The 14,220-nt window shown below is 59.0% G+C and overlaps 1 protein-coding gene across 5 annotated transcripts in view; it reads right to left on the reverse strand.

The window, feature by feature from the left end:
• LTBP3 (latent transforming growth factor beta binding protein 3) overlaps positions 1–12,228 on the reverse strand; it is a 17,943-nt gene extending 5,715 nt beyond the window's left edge. The window contains exons 1-16 of one of the 5 annotated variants that reach the window (XM_074336678.1): positions 11,279–12,228; positions 7,938–8,267; positions 7,592–7,794; positions 7,304–7,409; positions 7,016–7,108; positions 6,717–6,839; positions 6,057–6,212; positions 5,783–5,968; positions 5,199–5,215; positions 5,050–5,122; positions 4,774–4,860; positions 2,849–2,974; positions 2,633–2,764; positions 2,377–2,505; positions 2,017–2,139; positions 1,630–1,752 (exon numbers count right to left, since the gene is read on the reverse strand). In XM_074336678.1, the coding sequence (XP_074192779.1) occupies positions 1,630–1,752; positions 2,017–2,139; positions 2,377–2,505; positions 2,633–2,764; positions 2,849–2,974; positions 4,774–4,860; positions 5,050–5,122; positions 5,199–5,215; positions 5,783–5,968; positions 6,057–6,212; positions 6,717–6,839; positions 7,016–7,108; positions 7,304–7,409; positions 7,592–7,794; positions 7,938–8,267; positions 11,279–11,603 (2,332 nt within the window). In that variant the 5' untranslated portion in view covers positions 11,604–12,228. Of the gene's footprint in view, positions 1–1,629; positions 1,753–2,016; positions 2,140–2,376; positions 2,506–2,632; positions 2,765–2,848; positions 2,975–4,773; positions 4,861–5,049; positions 5,124–5,198; positions 5,216–5,781; positions 5,969–6,056; positions 6,216–6,716; positions 6,840–7,015; positions 7,109–7,303; positions 7,410–7,591; positions 7,795–7,937; positions 8,268–11,278 lie in introns of all 5 variants that reach the window. The other 4 variants (XM_074336680.1, XM_074336677.1, XM_019737808.2 and 1 more) reach the window with 4 other exon arrangements.
• Between the last annotated feature and the right edge of the window lie 1,992 nt (positions 12,229–14,220).

Consider the following 14,220-nt stretch of genomic DNA (forward strand, 5'->3'; position numbering starts at 1 on the left):
CCTTTACTGTTTATTGAGAGAATTATGGTGATCTTCAACCTCCTAAAAATCACTATCTACATCCACTCCCTTCTTGCTCCCCTTAGAGCAAGAGATGTTCCTTCTCCTGTCCAGAGCTCCTCTCCCAGCTGCCCCGCTTGTCTCCTTACCCACCTTCCTGGCGTCTCCTCAGCCTACAGCCCTAACAGTGTCTCCAGCTCTCTTCCTCATGTGCTGCCTGCATCTCCTGGCTTCCCATCATGCCATAGAAGCCACCCTGCCAAGGCCACCAGGGACCTTATTTTACAAGAACCTCTCTATTGCATTGACCGCATCCAGCTCTGCCCTAGAAGCCTCCCCTCCCCAGCTTTTCAGCTGGTGCTCCTGGGACCCTCCCACCACTACTTCTCCCACACCTCCCGCTCCTATTCCCCTGCCTGCCACTTATGTGGCACTGTCCCCAAGGCTCTTCCAAGGCTCCCCTCACTGGACTCCCCTCCTTGGCTGAGCAGGTGAACCCCAAAGTTCCACAGCCTCCACAGTCCACAGTTCTGGGTGGGCATGTCTGGCCCAAGGCTTCCAACCTGTATGGCTCACCCTCTGCTGGCATGTCCAGCCAAGAGGCCCACAGGGGCCACCCACTCGACTTGTCCAACATGAAACCTAGTGTCTTCCTTCTCAAACATGCCCCCCTCTAGGGGACCCTATCCCAGCGAGTCACCCAAACCAGAAACCTGGAGGGTCCCTCACTCACCTCTCGCCCTCACCTGGACATCCAGTTAACAAGGTAATTTTTCTCTAATATCACAGCATCTCATGACCATCCGGAGGCCACTACTCATCGCATCCACCAGTATCTCTGTTCTGAGTCTCCCCAATAGACCTCCAGCCATTCTCCACACTTGGCATCAGGGAACTTTCTACAGCAACTGGTGAATCTTGTCCCTTTAAAATGCTTCAGGTGCCTCATCATATCCTTAGGATGAAGCTCAACCTCCTGGAGGTGTGCTTAGGGAACCCTCCAGGGATGGGGACATGCCCCTCACCAGCTAGCCTCAGTCCCCACCCCCTGCTAGTACCTTACAATTTCCAGCACACGCTGCACTGTTTTTCACCTGAGTCCACCAGTGCTGAGCCCTCTGCCTGCTGTCCCTCTCACCTTTCTTTGCTTGGCTAATTCCTATTGACCTTTTAAGACAATTCAGGCTTCTGCTCCTCCCAGCCCTGGGGTTTCCCAGGAGCACCCAAATTCCATCCAGGCCCACAGCCCTGTGCTCTACAGTCTGTGTCTCATGTTCCCCAGTTTTTGTAATCCCAGCCACCAGCGGGCCTCTTGGCGCGTAAGACATATTAGTGTAACAGAGACTACTAACCGCCCCTTCTTTTATATGTTTTTTTTTCCCTTCAAATTTAAGTAACGTGCTTTGCAAACGCAGCTTCAAGCCTTGCCTCCTAAGACTCTTCCTACATTGAAATTCTGGTGGCCCTTCCTGGGTCAGGTTCGCTGAGACAATGAGTGAATTGATCAGTGAACCGAGGGGTGAATTATGTACCTCCTGCACACCCGTCTGAGAGACCGGGTGACCCGGTCCCCAGCTTCGGTGCATGAGTGGGTGGCGGGTGGCATTGCGGGGGAGGGCTGGAGCTCACCCAGGCAACTGCGGCCGTCTGGTGCTGGCGCGTAGCCCTGGGCACACGTGCAACGGAAGGAGCCTGGGAGGTTCTCGCACCAGCCGGGCGAGCAGGGACTGCCCTCGGCACACTCGTTCACGTCTGCGGCGAAGAAGGCTCATCTCGGTCTCCGCCCCACTGCACAGTGCACTGTGCCGACGTGGGGAGTCCCCTCCTCCCGGGAAGGGGGACCTCTATTCCCGGGAGGCCCCGCCCTCGAGACGACTCTGACGGCCAATATCTCTACCCTCGCCCTGTCCCACGTGGACTCGGCCCCATATTGGGGGCAACTCCGGGACCGGCCGTTTTTATTGGCCTCCGAAGTCCCGCCCTCTATCCTATTCCGGACCCAGATCCCAGCCTCACCGCGGCAGGCCCCGCCCCCCTGGCTGCGGTAGCCAGGTTGACAGGCAATGCACTTGAAGCTCCCGGGTTTGTTTTCGCATTTGCCATCCGGGCAGGAGCTAGGGTCTCGGCATTCGTCGATATCTGTTCAGGAGGGAGAAGGAGGACCCGTTTACGGATAACGTGGCCAGCCAGGCACTCAGGGTCCTCGGCAGGGCCTCCCTCCATCACAGATCAGCAAGGCAAACCGGCCCTTCTGGGCTTCCGGACCCCAACCTCTGAGAGGCCCTGAGCTGGGCAGAGACAGTTCAGGTCCTCCGCCCCCACCCCAGGGCGAGGGACAGCTGAGGCCCCCCTCGGTCTGGATCGCGTCTCCCGTACCTTCGCACACGGGCGGTCGGGAGGCTTTGAGCCGGTAGCCAGGGTAGCAGTTGCACTTGTAATGACCAGGAAAGTTGATGCAGAAGCCGCCGTCGCCGCACAGGTGGGGCTTGGCGCATTCGTTCAGGTCTGAGCGGGAGGAAGGGGGCGCGAACGGAGTGCAAGGGACAGCGGAAGGGATTCCGCGGGCGGTCGGGAGGAGAGCCCCCCCTCATCCACTCAGCCCCGGCGCCGTACCCGCCCTGGCCTCGCTCACCCACGCAAGAGCGCCCCCCGGCGCCCACGTGCAGGCGGTAGCCGCGGTTGCAGTGGCAGTTGTAAGAGCCTCCGGTGTTCATGCAGATGCCCCTGCCAGTGCCGCACGGTTCAGCCTCGCACTCGTTCACGTCTGAGAAGGACGCGCCGTCAGGGAGACTTCACAGCGGTCTCGCGAGCCAGGGTCGCCCCCGGGCCACCCACACGCCCCGCTCACCCACGCAGTAGTGGTGCTGCGGATGCGACCGGTAGCCCGGGTTGCAATGGCAGGAGTAGCCGGAGGGACCTTGGATGCACTCTCCGTGGCCACAGATGTTCTGGTTCAATCGGCACTCGTCTGTCTCTGCGGGCCAGGGGGCGAGAGTGGGGCGGTGGCAGGTCAGGGGGCGGAGCAGGGAGCACTCACGGTCTGCCATGTTCCCAGTGGAACCTCCATACCCACCCCTTTCCTAATGACCTGGATACCTGAGCCTGATCACACGGTGACCCTAGGTCCCTGTACACCCACACTCCATCCTAGGGTTTCCTACACCTCCATCCCAGACCATCCCAAATCATGACCCCAGGTGCCTGACATCCTATCTCCCCAATTCCAGGGCACCTTGATACTCTCTCCCACTCACTATACCATGTCCCCAGTCACCTCAATATTTTAAACCCTGCAGCCTCAGTCACACCAAATTCCTCTAGCCCAGTGACCCCCAACCACCCCTGTCTCAGGAACCTGAGCCCCCCATTCCAGAATAGTTGATTTGCTTCCCCTCCTAAGGAAGGCAGGAACTGGTTTCCAGAGAATTGCGGTTTGCCCCATGGTTGTTCATAGGTGGCCAGATCTAGGAATCCCCCTCACCCTCTTTGTCACCAGTCCCAGGATTTCCTGCTTCCCTCCTCTCCCTCTTTTTAGTCCCTCCCCTGCTCCACCCCCCACCCCACGCAACAGGCCTTGATACTGAACTTTGCCCTACCCCAAACACCCCAGGCCAGTGGGCTTTTGCAGGCTGTTCTCTTTGCTTAGAGTGCTTCTCCCTAGGCATTCTTGACACCCCCTCCTCTGAGAAGCCTCCCCAGGTGCCTCTTCTTCCACATTCCCACAGCCCTCAGGGCTGTCACAGGGTTGTCCTAGTCTGTGCAGGCCTCCAGGCCAGCCACCTTCCACCGGATCCTTACCCTAGGAGCAAATCTAGCCTCTGGGTTTCAATCATGCTGGCGGCTCCCATGTGGCTTTGGAGTACACACAGACACGGGCTTCAATCGGGCTCAGCTGTGTGACCTGGGACAAGTTACTGAACGTCTCTGAGCCTCAGCTTTCTCATCGGAAAATAAGGCCAACAGTGCCCACTTCACAGAGTATGAGAAGGCTAAATGATATTTAGTATGTAAAACTCTTTAGTCAGTGCCTGGCAGAGGGCGATTGCTCAGCCATAGCTAGCAATTATTATGATGCCTGAAACGCTACATACACTTCCCATAGCCTTTGGGATCAAACCCAAACCTCTTCACAAGGCTCCATGCACCAGCCCTTCCCTGGTTCAGAGACACTGATCTGTGTATGGTTTCTCCCTCTTCCACTAGTGTTTCATGTTTCCATGTCTTTGCCCAAACTTAGCTTCACTTGGAATGTTTTTTTCACCAACCTTCTCGTCTTTAATTTCTAACAATCCTTAAAGCCCTGTCGGAGCCTCCTCTCATTGCCACCCTACAAATGATCACAACCCCCAGACTTCCTTTCTTCTTCTCTGATTTATTTTTTCATAGCATTTATGAGACAGCCTAGATTTTTACTCATTGATCTATTTGTTGTCTGCCTACTCGGCAAGAACAGGGAATTTACGTCTGTTTTGCTTACTTCTGTACCCCCAGCACTTAAACAGTGCCTGGCACATAGTAGGTGCTCAGTAAATGTTTGTTCAATGAATGAAGGAATAAATGCCTTCGGACTGGATTGACCACCATAATGCCCAGATCATTTGAGGGCGGAGTAGGGTCTCTGCCGCACACCGAGGCATCCCTGGGGCCTGGCACACAGTAAGCCCTAGATAAGCGTTTTCGCTCCGGAAATGATTGGAGGGAGGTAGGAGAGGAGAAAAACTAAGCTAGGGGGCGTGCCTTGCCCGGGGCGTGGCCTAAGTGGGCGGGTCTTACCTGTGACCTGAGTAGGGGCGATCTCTAACGGGGGCAAGTCCGGAAGGAACCAGCGCACAGTAGACGGCGAGGGCCGGGAGATCAGCTCTGGGAGCAGCAACGCACACCCGTCAGGAGGTGAGAAGGGTGGGAGCGCCGCCCCTCTCTCGGAAGACCAACAGCTGGGAACTTAACACCCAACTTCACCGCCCCCGGTCCCCCCACCCCCTGCCTAGGCCGTGAACTTCCCCCGGGGCGACAGCTCTTGAGGACTGGTCCCTACAGTGCCCATCTCACCGGGGTAAGGCCGGGCAGGAGATGTGGTGGCGGTTGGATGGCTTTGCTGTGCTGACTGCTCCTCAATCACTGGCTGCAGGTGACAGCAGCATGAGCCCTCTGTGTCTCCTTTACCTCCCTGTCCCTCCCGCTTGGGTTCTCATACTCACTGAGTCCGTGCTCACCCCTAAAAGGGAAAAAGATGGGGCTATTAAGTGTGGGGCTGGGAGAAGAGAGTCAAGTGTGGGATCAGCTGTTGAGTATTTGTGGTTAAGGTCTGTAAGAGTTCAACAGTCATGTCTCTGGGCCAAGTGTCAAGGGTTAGATCCTGGGGTCAGGGAGTGTTTGCATCACTGGTCAGGGGAACAGATATGGGGAGTGATGGTTGTTCAAGGTCTCTGGGTTATAGAACAAGGCTTAGGAGCTAATAGCTAGGGTCAAATCTCTGGGTTAAGGGTCAGATCTAGGGCCAGCATTTGGGCTGAATCGATGCCCTGGTCTGGAAATCAAAGGGCTCTGGGGCCAGAGGAAGAGATCTGGAAGGCATTGGATGGTCAGATACTGTCAGTTAGGGGTTAAATCCTGGGGTTACAATCTTAGTTAGGAGTGCGAGGATTAGCTCTGGGGGTCAATGGTTAGGACAGGTATCAGGAGTTAGAGGTTAGACTCTGAGGTTATATCTGTGGATCAGGGATCAAAGAGTCAGATCTAAGGGTTCAGCATCTGTCAGAAAATAGAAAAGGTCAGGTCAGACCTCTCTCTTCCTCTGTGATCTCAGGTGGTGGCGCCCGGCTGGGGATCTCAGGGAGCTGCTGGGGCTTGGGTGGCCCGTCAGGGTGCAGGAAAAGGGAAAAGTCACTTTCGCCTTGAATGGTGAGCGTCTGGTGGGAAGTGAGGATGTGGTACCCCTTTCCAGCGGGGCAGATCTCCTTGAAGGCAGCTGTGGCCAGAGCAAGGGACAGAGAAGTGAGTGTTTCCTGGATTGGCACAGGGCCAGCCAGCCCCTAGGCCCACACACCCAGGCTCACCAGTGCCATCAGTTGGGCAACGCTGGCACCGCGCACCCCAGGCCTTGCCGACACTGCAGCAGCAGAGCTGGCGGGTGAGGCGCGTGGTCAGCGGGTGCTGGCACTGGTGCTCAGGGCTCACCAGGCGGAAACACAGGCTCTTTTCCTCTGGCTTGTCTGCTGCAGGGGCCAGTGATGGGCATGGGCATCTGGGCCTGAACACTGCCCACGTCCCTCCTCACAGTTGCTCCAGACCTTGCCTCTTTGGTCCAAATAACACTTGATCCTCATGTGGCCCTTGACCCCATATGACCTTGAATTCATGTGACCCCTGAACCTGTGTTACACTGACCTCATGTGACCCTTGACACCTCTGTGACCACTGACCCCACTGACCCCTGATTCTAGCTGCTCTAGACTTTACCGCTCCTACCCATCAAGTGTATGATCTCATATGACCTTGACTCCATATAGTCCCTGAGCCCATGTGACCTCTAACTCCAGATCCCTCTGACTCTTGACCCTGCTGATCCTTGATCCTATCTACTCTAGGCCTTGCTCCTCCTACAGTCAACGCTTCATCCCACTCTGACCTCTGCGACCTCCGATCCTCCTGCTTGTAGCCTTACCCCTCCTGCCCACGCCTTGTGACCTCCCAGGGACCCAAGCCCTCAGTCTCACCAATGCACTGCGTGCGGGAGGGACCCAAGCTATGGCCAGGTGGGCAGACACAGCGATAGGAGCCAGGGTTGTTGAGGCAGTCACCATGGCGACACATGCCCGGCATTGCGCATTCATTGATGTCTGTGGTAAGTGGGAGTTTGGTTCCTCTAGTCTGGGGCCACAGGGTGACAGCAAGCTGCTCCAAGAACCTCAGGGCCCTGCCCCAGCCCCGCCTCCTCCCTCACCCACCTGTGGGACCTCCCCCAGGGACAACTGGCCTGCCCCTCCAGCCCACAGAATGTCCTCGCTGGCCATACCCTGGCAGTGGGTGCTGTTGAGTCTCTTGTAGCCCTGAGGGCAGTCAGCGCCCACCTCACCACGTACAGGCCCTGGCTTCTGCACCCCTGTGTCTGCAGAGAGAGGACAGCATGACAGGGGAGGGCACTGGAGGGCCCTGCAGGGAGGAAAGGGAGGGCACAGGGAGGGGCAGAGTGGGATGTAGAGAGTAATTTGGTGGGCAGTGGGAAGCGCAGGCTGCACTGGGCTGGGAGGGGTGTGAACGGGTCCACCCTGCAGTAGGAGTATCCCTGAACACAGGCACTCACACTGCAGCTGGGGGCACTTGTGGCACTTGCTCTGGCCCCAGGCGGTACCGATGCTCCCGCAACAGTCCTCTTGCTTGGTGAGGCCAGGGAGTGGATTGCTGCCACACTAGTGGAAGGAGCATGGACAGGATCACAGGGCACCCAGCCCCCACCGGACTTCCCTCCTGAGACCCTTTTCCTCCCTCTTCATCCCATGGTCCCTCGGTTTTGAGCAATCCCTGTGAGTTGAGACAAGGCAACCCTGAGAGACCACACCGCCGGTCCAGCCGGGACTATGGATTCACTCACAGGCTGCTTGGGCAGTGTGTCCTGGAAACAGCGGCCCAGAGGCTTCTGGGTGGGTGGCCGGGGGTGCTGGGGCTTGGGGTGCTGTAGCAGGTGCTGCGAGGGGGCTGGACCCTCGGCATTCGGCCCCTCAATGCGGTGTACTTGGACGGAGGCATCAGGTGGGTGGTGGACACGCACGTTCACCACGGGGGGCGGGGCCTGCACTGGGGGGCGGGGCACCGTGGCCTCAGGACTGCCCCACACCAGGTGGCAGCGTGCAACTCCTGCAGGGCTGGCCTTTGCCCAGGTCCCTCCACCCTAGCACCCGCCCACGCCAGCCTCCCCAGGTCTGCCCGTGGACCGGTACCTTCTGCTGAGATCTGTCCTGGCCCAAGGGGCACCAGGAAGGCTGCATGCTGGGCAGGGGGCCCCTCCCCAGGCCCCGGTGGATCCGCGATCACCTGGACCGCATAGATGGCGTGCTTGCTGGCCACAGACTCGCTCTCCGGAGCCAGGGGCGGCAGCGCACCTGTGGACAGGGCCCCGGCCCGGCCGGGCCCAGGACCGGAACTGCCGGTGCCCCCACCAGCTCCTCCGGCGGGCACCTGGCAGAAGCGACCCGTGAAGTCCGGGGGACACAGGCACTGGTTTCTGGAGGAGCACTGGCCGCCGTTCATGCAGGGCAGAGGGCACACCACTGGGGAGGGGAGGTGGATCAGGGCGTAGGCCAACCCCCACCCCCAGCACCCAGGCCCAGTCCTCACCCACATCCTGTGTCCCCCCCCCCTTCCTACTTCCTTGCCACCCACTGACTGTTCTCCTTGGGAAGCTGGTTTTTGTAACACATCATACACACACAGAAACTGACCTCTATGTTCCCCAGCATCCTACCCATGTTGGCTTCTGGAGCTTCAAGTCTTGCACTTAAATCCTAGCTAGGAGGCCATTTGTCAACTGTTGGGCTCTAAGCAACTTCCTTCCTTCCCCTCCCTATGCCTCAGTGTCCTCATCTGTGGGGATATTGTCTATTAAATGAGGTAATACCTGTACAAATGCTTAGCCCAGTGCCTGGTACAGAAAGGGAACTTAATAAGTAGTAGCAAATGATGATGATGGAAAAGACTTTTCCTCCTCTTTCTTCGGCCTTTCCTGGGAATGTGATCTGTACCTAGGACTTCCTCCTCTTCTAAATTCTCCCCGATTCAGGCCTCAGTCCTCTGGGCTCTTCCTCTCTCCCTCCTTTTGCCTTGCTATGTCAGGGCCCACACCTCACCACTGCCGATGATGCCCACATCTGTAGCTACAGCTCCCCAGGTCCTCTCTGGGGCACCTCCACCCAGGGGACACTACAGGAAATCAGCATCTTGACTCCCCACCCTCTCTGACCTTCCACCACCAGGGATCCCTGCCTGCCCTCCCGCCCCTCATTCATAACTGAGCCTCTAGAGTCCATCTCTCCTGCTCCCCTCCCTCCCTGCCCCCACTACTTCTGGCCTCTGTACTGTCTCATGCATCCATCTCCCCATTCCTCTTGCCCTCTGCCCCTCCCCTTCCAGCCTCTCCTGCCTAGTCACATCCCAGCACCCCCCTCCCCCCCACTCCCCCTTCACCACCACCACCCCTAGAAATCTGCCTCAGGCAAAGCCCTGGCGTAGTCACACTCCTGCTCATGGCTGGCTTCCTTGCAAGGACAGTTAAGTTTCTCCGTGGCCCAGAACGAACCTTCTTTCAGCCCACCCCCCTCTGCATTTTCCGTGTGCATCCCATTGCCCAGGACTCATCTCTCTGCTACAAAGGAGCCACATCTTCTGTCTCCAGGGCTTTATTCATGCCATTCCCTCCACTTCAGAGCCCTTTCCCCATCTCTACATATTCAAATCTTATCCCTCCAGTGTCAGCTTCTCCTCCTCACACCCCACCCACCCCGTCCCCTCTCCTGAGTTATCATCCTTTGCCCCAGCTCTGCTTGAGTTGGTTATATGTCTGTCTCCCATACCATAAAGGGTGCTTTGAAGGGGAGGGCCAGGTCTGCCTCAGCTCTGGGTTCCAGAGGAGGTGCAGGGGGAATGACTGAGAGGCTGGGACCTCTGTCTTTGTGTCACACACACTCACATCTGACATCCAGCCTTGGGGCCCTGAGCTCACACAGCAGACCCAACCCCACTTCTGCCTGCCCCGTGGCTGCCCTCACTTCCCACGATGGTAAGATGGGGTGCTGCTCTCCTGGACACCTGAAGGACTTCAGAGGGACAGGCCACATCCGTGGCCATTAGGGCCTGGCTAACAGCATCATAGCCCATCCCATCCTGCCTGCTCTCTTGGGGCCAGGACTTTCAGGGCAGAAGGGGTGTGTCCTGGGCTGGGGGAGGCAGGATCTTCTTCCTGCCTCCCAGTGAGTCACCCATAGCGGTGAGGGTGACCTCTCAGTGACACCCGCCCACTGTGGCCTGGGCGCAGAGCCTGGGGGATGTGGGCAGCATGGATGGAGACAGCATCCTGGGCAGGATGGCCAGGGGGCCTGGGAGGCCCTGCCTGTATACACTCACATGCACAGTCATCTTGGCACACATACACACTCACAGACTCGTTATGACACCAACACAGGCTCATATAAACACTCCCACAGTGACTGGAGACACACACCTAAGACAACAGCACAAGAAGTATGTACTTAATCACATTGTGCCACTCCAAAGCCCATGCATACCTTTGTGTGTGCCATGCACACGCACACACACACACACACATACACCTCATGAGAACTGTGAACCACATCCGTGGGATTCCTTGGGTCTGTGAGGGTCTGTGAGTATAGGAATGTATAAGAATGCTGGTGCCATCCTGGGCCTGGCCTAATTACCCTGTCCAGGAGGGTAATTACTGCTGGGACACCTCCCTCCGCCTGCCCCAGAGGGCCCTGGGGGAGGAGAGCTGAGCCCCAGGCCTGGCTCTTTGAAGAGAGATGCTGGGAAAGGGTTGGGTTCCAGGTGGCACTGGGGAGTCATAAGAGCTTGTTGGCGGGAGACTCTGAGGGCCTGAGGCAGAACCGTTGAGAGCTTAAGTCCCCCATAATGGCATAGATGGGACACCAGGAAAAGGAGGGGCTGAGGACCCACACCAGCCTCTACCTCCAGGCCTGCACCCCACTTGTTGGGCCTCCACACCCCTCCCCTCCCAGACCTTGCCAGTAACTAAGTCCCTCGCCCCAATCCTGACCTTAATGCTTCCTCCCAGAGAATGCAGGTGTCTGCCCCTGGCGGGCCCGACTTTAGACATTTTTTAAGACTTTTCCTGTTTCTTCCAGTAAGTTTGTTTCTTGGGGGAATGTTTATCCCTCCTCTGAGACCTCTTGCCCCCAGTTCACATTCCTCAAAGCCTCTGTGTGCTGACCTTGACTCCCTCTCAGAACCCAGCACCTTCCTAGAGGCCTGTGTCATCCAGGACCCCACCAGTACCCTCACACCTTACGCCTCAGCTCTAAGCCAGAGCAGTACAGTCAGGGCAGCCATGCAGCCCTCCCAACTCAGGTCCCAGGATTCCAGCCTCCCCAGCCCGCTGATGCCCTCCACCCCCGGGTCCCAGGTCCCCAGAGCACTGCTCTCAGTACCCCTGGCCCCCAATGTTATATGGCCTACTCTGCCATGTATCCAGCATTTGTCCTGGTGCGGGCCTTCCCGGCTCCCCCAGCCCGTGACCCCTGGCCCTCACCCACGCGGAAGCCGGAGCCCGTGAGCGTGTCCGTGCTGTGGCCGTTCTCGCCGATGAGCGTCATGTTGGAGCCCTGCTGACAACTGTCCCGACACTGGCCCTTGAGGCAGGTCCGCTTGCAGATCACCGGCGCAAAGACCACCTTGAAGCGCTCGCGAGCCAGCGCCCCGCCCCCGCCGGCGCCCCGCTCGCCCGCCGGCCCCCCCTCGGCCCCTCCGCCCGGGCCCAGCAGCAGCAGCAGCAACGCCAGCAGCCCTGCTGCCCCCGCCCCCGCCCCGCGCATCTCAGGGGCCAGGCCGCCAGCAGCCCCTCGGGGCCCGGGCATCCGGGGCCGCAGGACCCGGAGGGCGCGCCCGGGCGGGGGCTATGGTCCCGGCGCCCAAGGCAGGCAGCAAGCCAGGAACCCCGGGAGAGGGTAGAGAGGGTCGCGAAGGCGAGGAACAGAGGAAGTTCGCAGGGAAGGGACAGCAGGCACGGGCGGGGTCCCAGGAGAGCCCAAGAGATGGAGGCTGGACAGCGGGGAGCCCAGAAACTTCCACCGCCCGGGAAAGAGCCCAGCCACGAACCGGGCCCGGGGCCTGCGAAGGCCCCAGACGGAGGCAGGCGCGAGGAGGCCGCAGCAAGTCGAGGCGAAGAGGAGGAGCGAGGGGAGGAAGGCCGGGCGGCCGGCCTGCTCCACGCCTCCCCCGGCCGGGCTGGGCTCCCGGACGGCGGGGAAGCAGGGAGCGCGGGCAGGACGCAGGGAGAAGTGAGCAGTTGTTTTTCCCTGGCTGCAGCGCGGCAGCGAGGGGGCTGGGACGCTGGCCCCCGGCCAGGGAGACAGTTTTTTTTTTTCTGTTTAAAGCGTCGCCGCTGCCGCCTGGAGGAGCGAGGGGGTGCAGGCGGGTGGAGGCTGGGGGCGGTCCCCACCCCAGATGCCCGCCCCGCCAGAACCCGCCGCCGCGCGGGGCCCTTTCCAGAGGGCCCTCACCTGGGCCGGCCCGCCTGGCCGCCAGATTCTTCTGGGCGGGGCGGGGAGGTCGGCCTGGACATCCGCCTGCCCCATTAAAGCGGGAAACCGAGGCTGAGGGCAAAGGAGCTTCCTTGCCCAGGTCACGAACAGAAGGGGAGGCCAGGTGGGGCTGGAACCCAGGCGTCAGCCTTTTCCCAGCCTCCCTTGCGCATGTGGGGGTCCTACCACCCTAAAGTCACTTCTCATTGGTACTGCTCCACTCCCCTTCGGCCAGGGGCTCAGTGAGGGGTCCTGAAGAGTAGATGGAAACCCAGCTTCTCTGCCATCCCCCTCCCCTCCCAATGGCTTCCTGGTGCCCACCCTAAACCCCCCTCCCCCTTCGCCTTGTCTGGCCTGGCTGGCGGGGCTGGCTCTGGGCCTCAGACACTCTGGAATCGCCAAGGTCTGAGCTCAGGGCCTGGCCCCCTTCCCAGGCTAACAGCCGGGAGGAGGGGGGTGCTGCTTGAGGGCCCAGGGGCCTGGGGAGGGGCACAGCAGGGCTCCAGGGTAGGGGTTGGCAGGGGCTGGGGAGGGGCCTTGAGTTTGGTCAAGGCTGAAGAGGAGCCAGGCCTGTCCACTGGTCTAGGAGGGAGGCTCTGGAGGGCTGCAGTGTCCTGGGGCAAGCGGTCAGGTGGGGGGCTGACCAAGACAGCCCCTGATTCAGTCTCTGACTCACAGAACTCAGCAGGGGGTAGGTGTGACTAGAGTGCGTCCAGAATAGGACATTGCCAAGTCAGGGTGGCACCAAACCCTCTCCTGTTGGGCACAAGGGGTGGCAGTCTGACTGACGGTGGGGGCGTTCGGGGACTGGTCTTCAGGCACACCTGTGTAAGGAACTCATTTGAGGGTGGATTTATTTGGGTAGTTTTGGAGAGAGTGAGAGACCCTTTAGTGGAGCCCCTGCCTGAATTGCTTAAGCTGGTGTTGCAGGGGTGGAATGGGGCAATCCCTTGTCACTAGGGGATCCCTGCTGCTGGGGATCCAGGAGGGAGTGGGAGGGGCAGCCCCACCCGCCCTCAGGGCTCAGGTCACACATCCGGGCAGGGAATAATACTGAGTGCCGCCCACCTGACCACTTGCTGGGTGTGTGGCTGGACATTTGATAGTAACTTTTTCCTCACACTTATCTGAACCTGACCGTCCTCTGCCTAGAGCTGGATGTGGCTCAACTTGGACCCCGGGACTGTCAACAGACCAGGGTTGGAGTCTTAATCTCCCTAAGCCTCAGTTTTCTCATCTGTGAAATGGGGATCTAGTCATTCAATAAGCTGAGAACCCACCACATGCCAAGCTCTTGCTAAGAAATAGAACCAATTCCTGTCCTCCTAAAGCTTCTGTACTGGGGGAAACAGACATGTGATAAATCAATTCACACATGACAGTGACTACAACAGAGGTCAGTGTTGTGACAGAAGAGCAGGAGGTAGGACCAAGAGTGGTGGTGGGATCTGGAGGTCCAGGAAGCCCCTCTGCCAAAGGGACTTCGAAGCTCGAATCTGGAGGAGGAGCAGTTAATGGGTGAGCAGCCAGCCAAGCCTGAGGGAAGCCTGCAGGCAGCCTGAGGGGAGAGAAAGCCAGAGGAGCAACAGGATTGGGAGGAGGACAGAGCACTGGGAGGTGGAGATCACGTGAGGAATCTGGGTTTTCATTGCGATGGGACTGTTTCAGGGCCCAAGGGGATGCTGTTGCTGTCATTTCAGGAGAGCTGATCTAGCTTGGACTTGGACGCAGTGGAGATGTATTTGGGAGGTGGAATCTAGAGACTGCGTGAAGTGGAGGGTGCTGGAGAGACAGGTGGCGTGAATGGTTCTGGTGGGGACTTGCTGAGATTGAGATCCTTGTGTCATCCAAGTGGAGGCGTCTCACCCAGGGGTCTGGAGCTCAGACGGAATGTGTAGCCTAGAGATGGGTCCTCAGCATACAGGGACATTTCCGGCCACGGGAAAGGATG

The sequence above is a fragment of the Rhinolophus sinicus genome, linkage group LG06 (genome assembly GCF_036562045.2).
Source record: "Rhinolophus sinicus isolate RSC01 linkage group LG06, ASM3656204v1, whole genome shotgun sequence".
Lineage (NCBI taxonomy): Eukaryota > Metazoa > Chordata > Mammalia > Chiroptera > Rhinolophidae > Rhinolophus > Rhinolophus sinicus.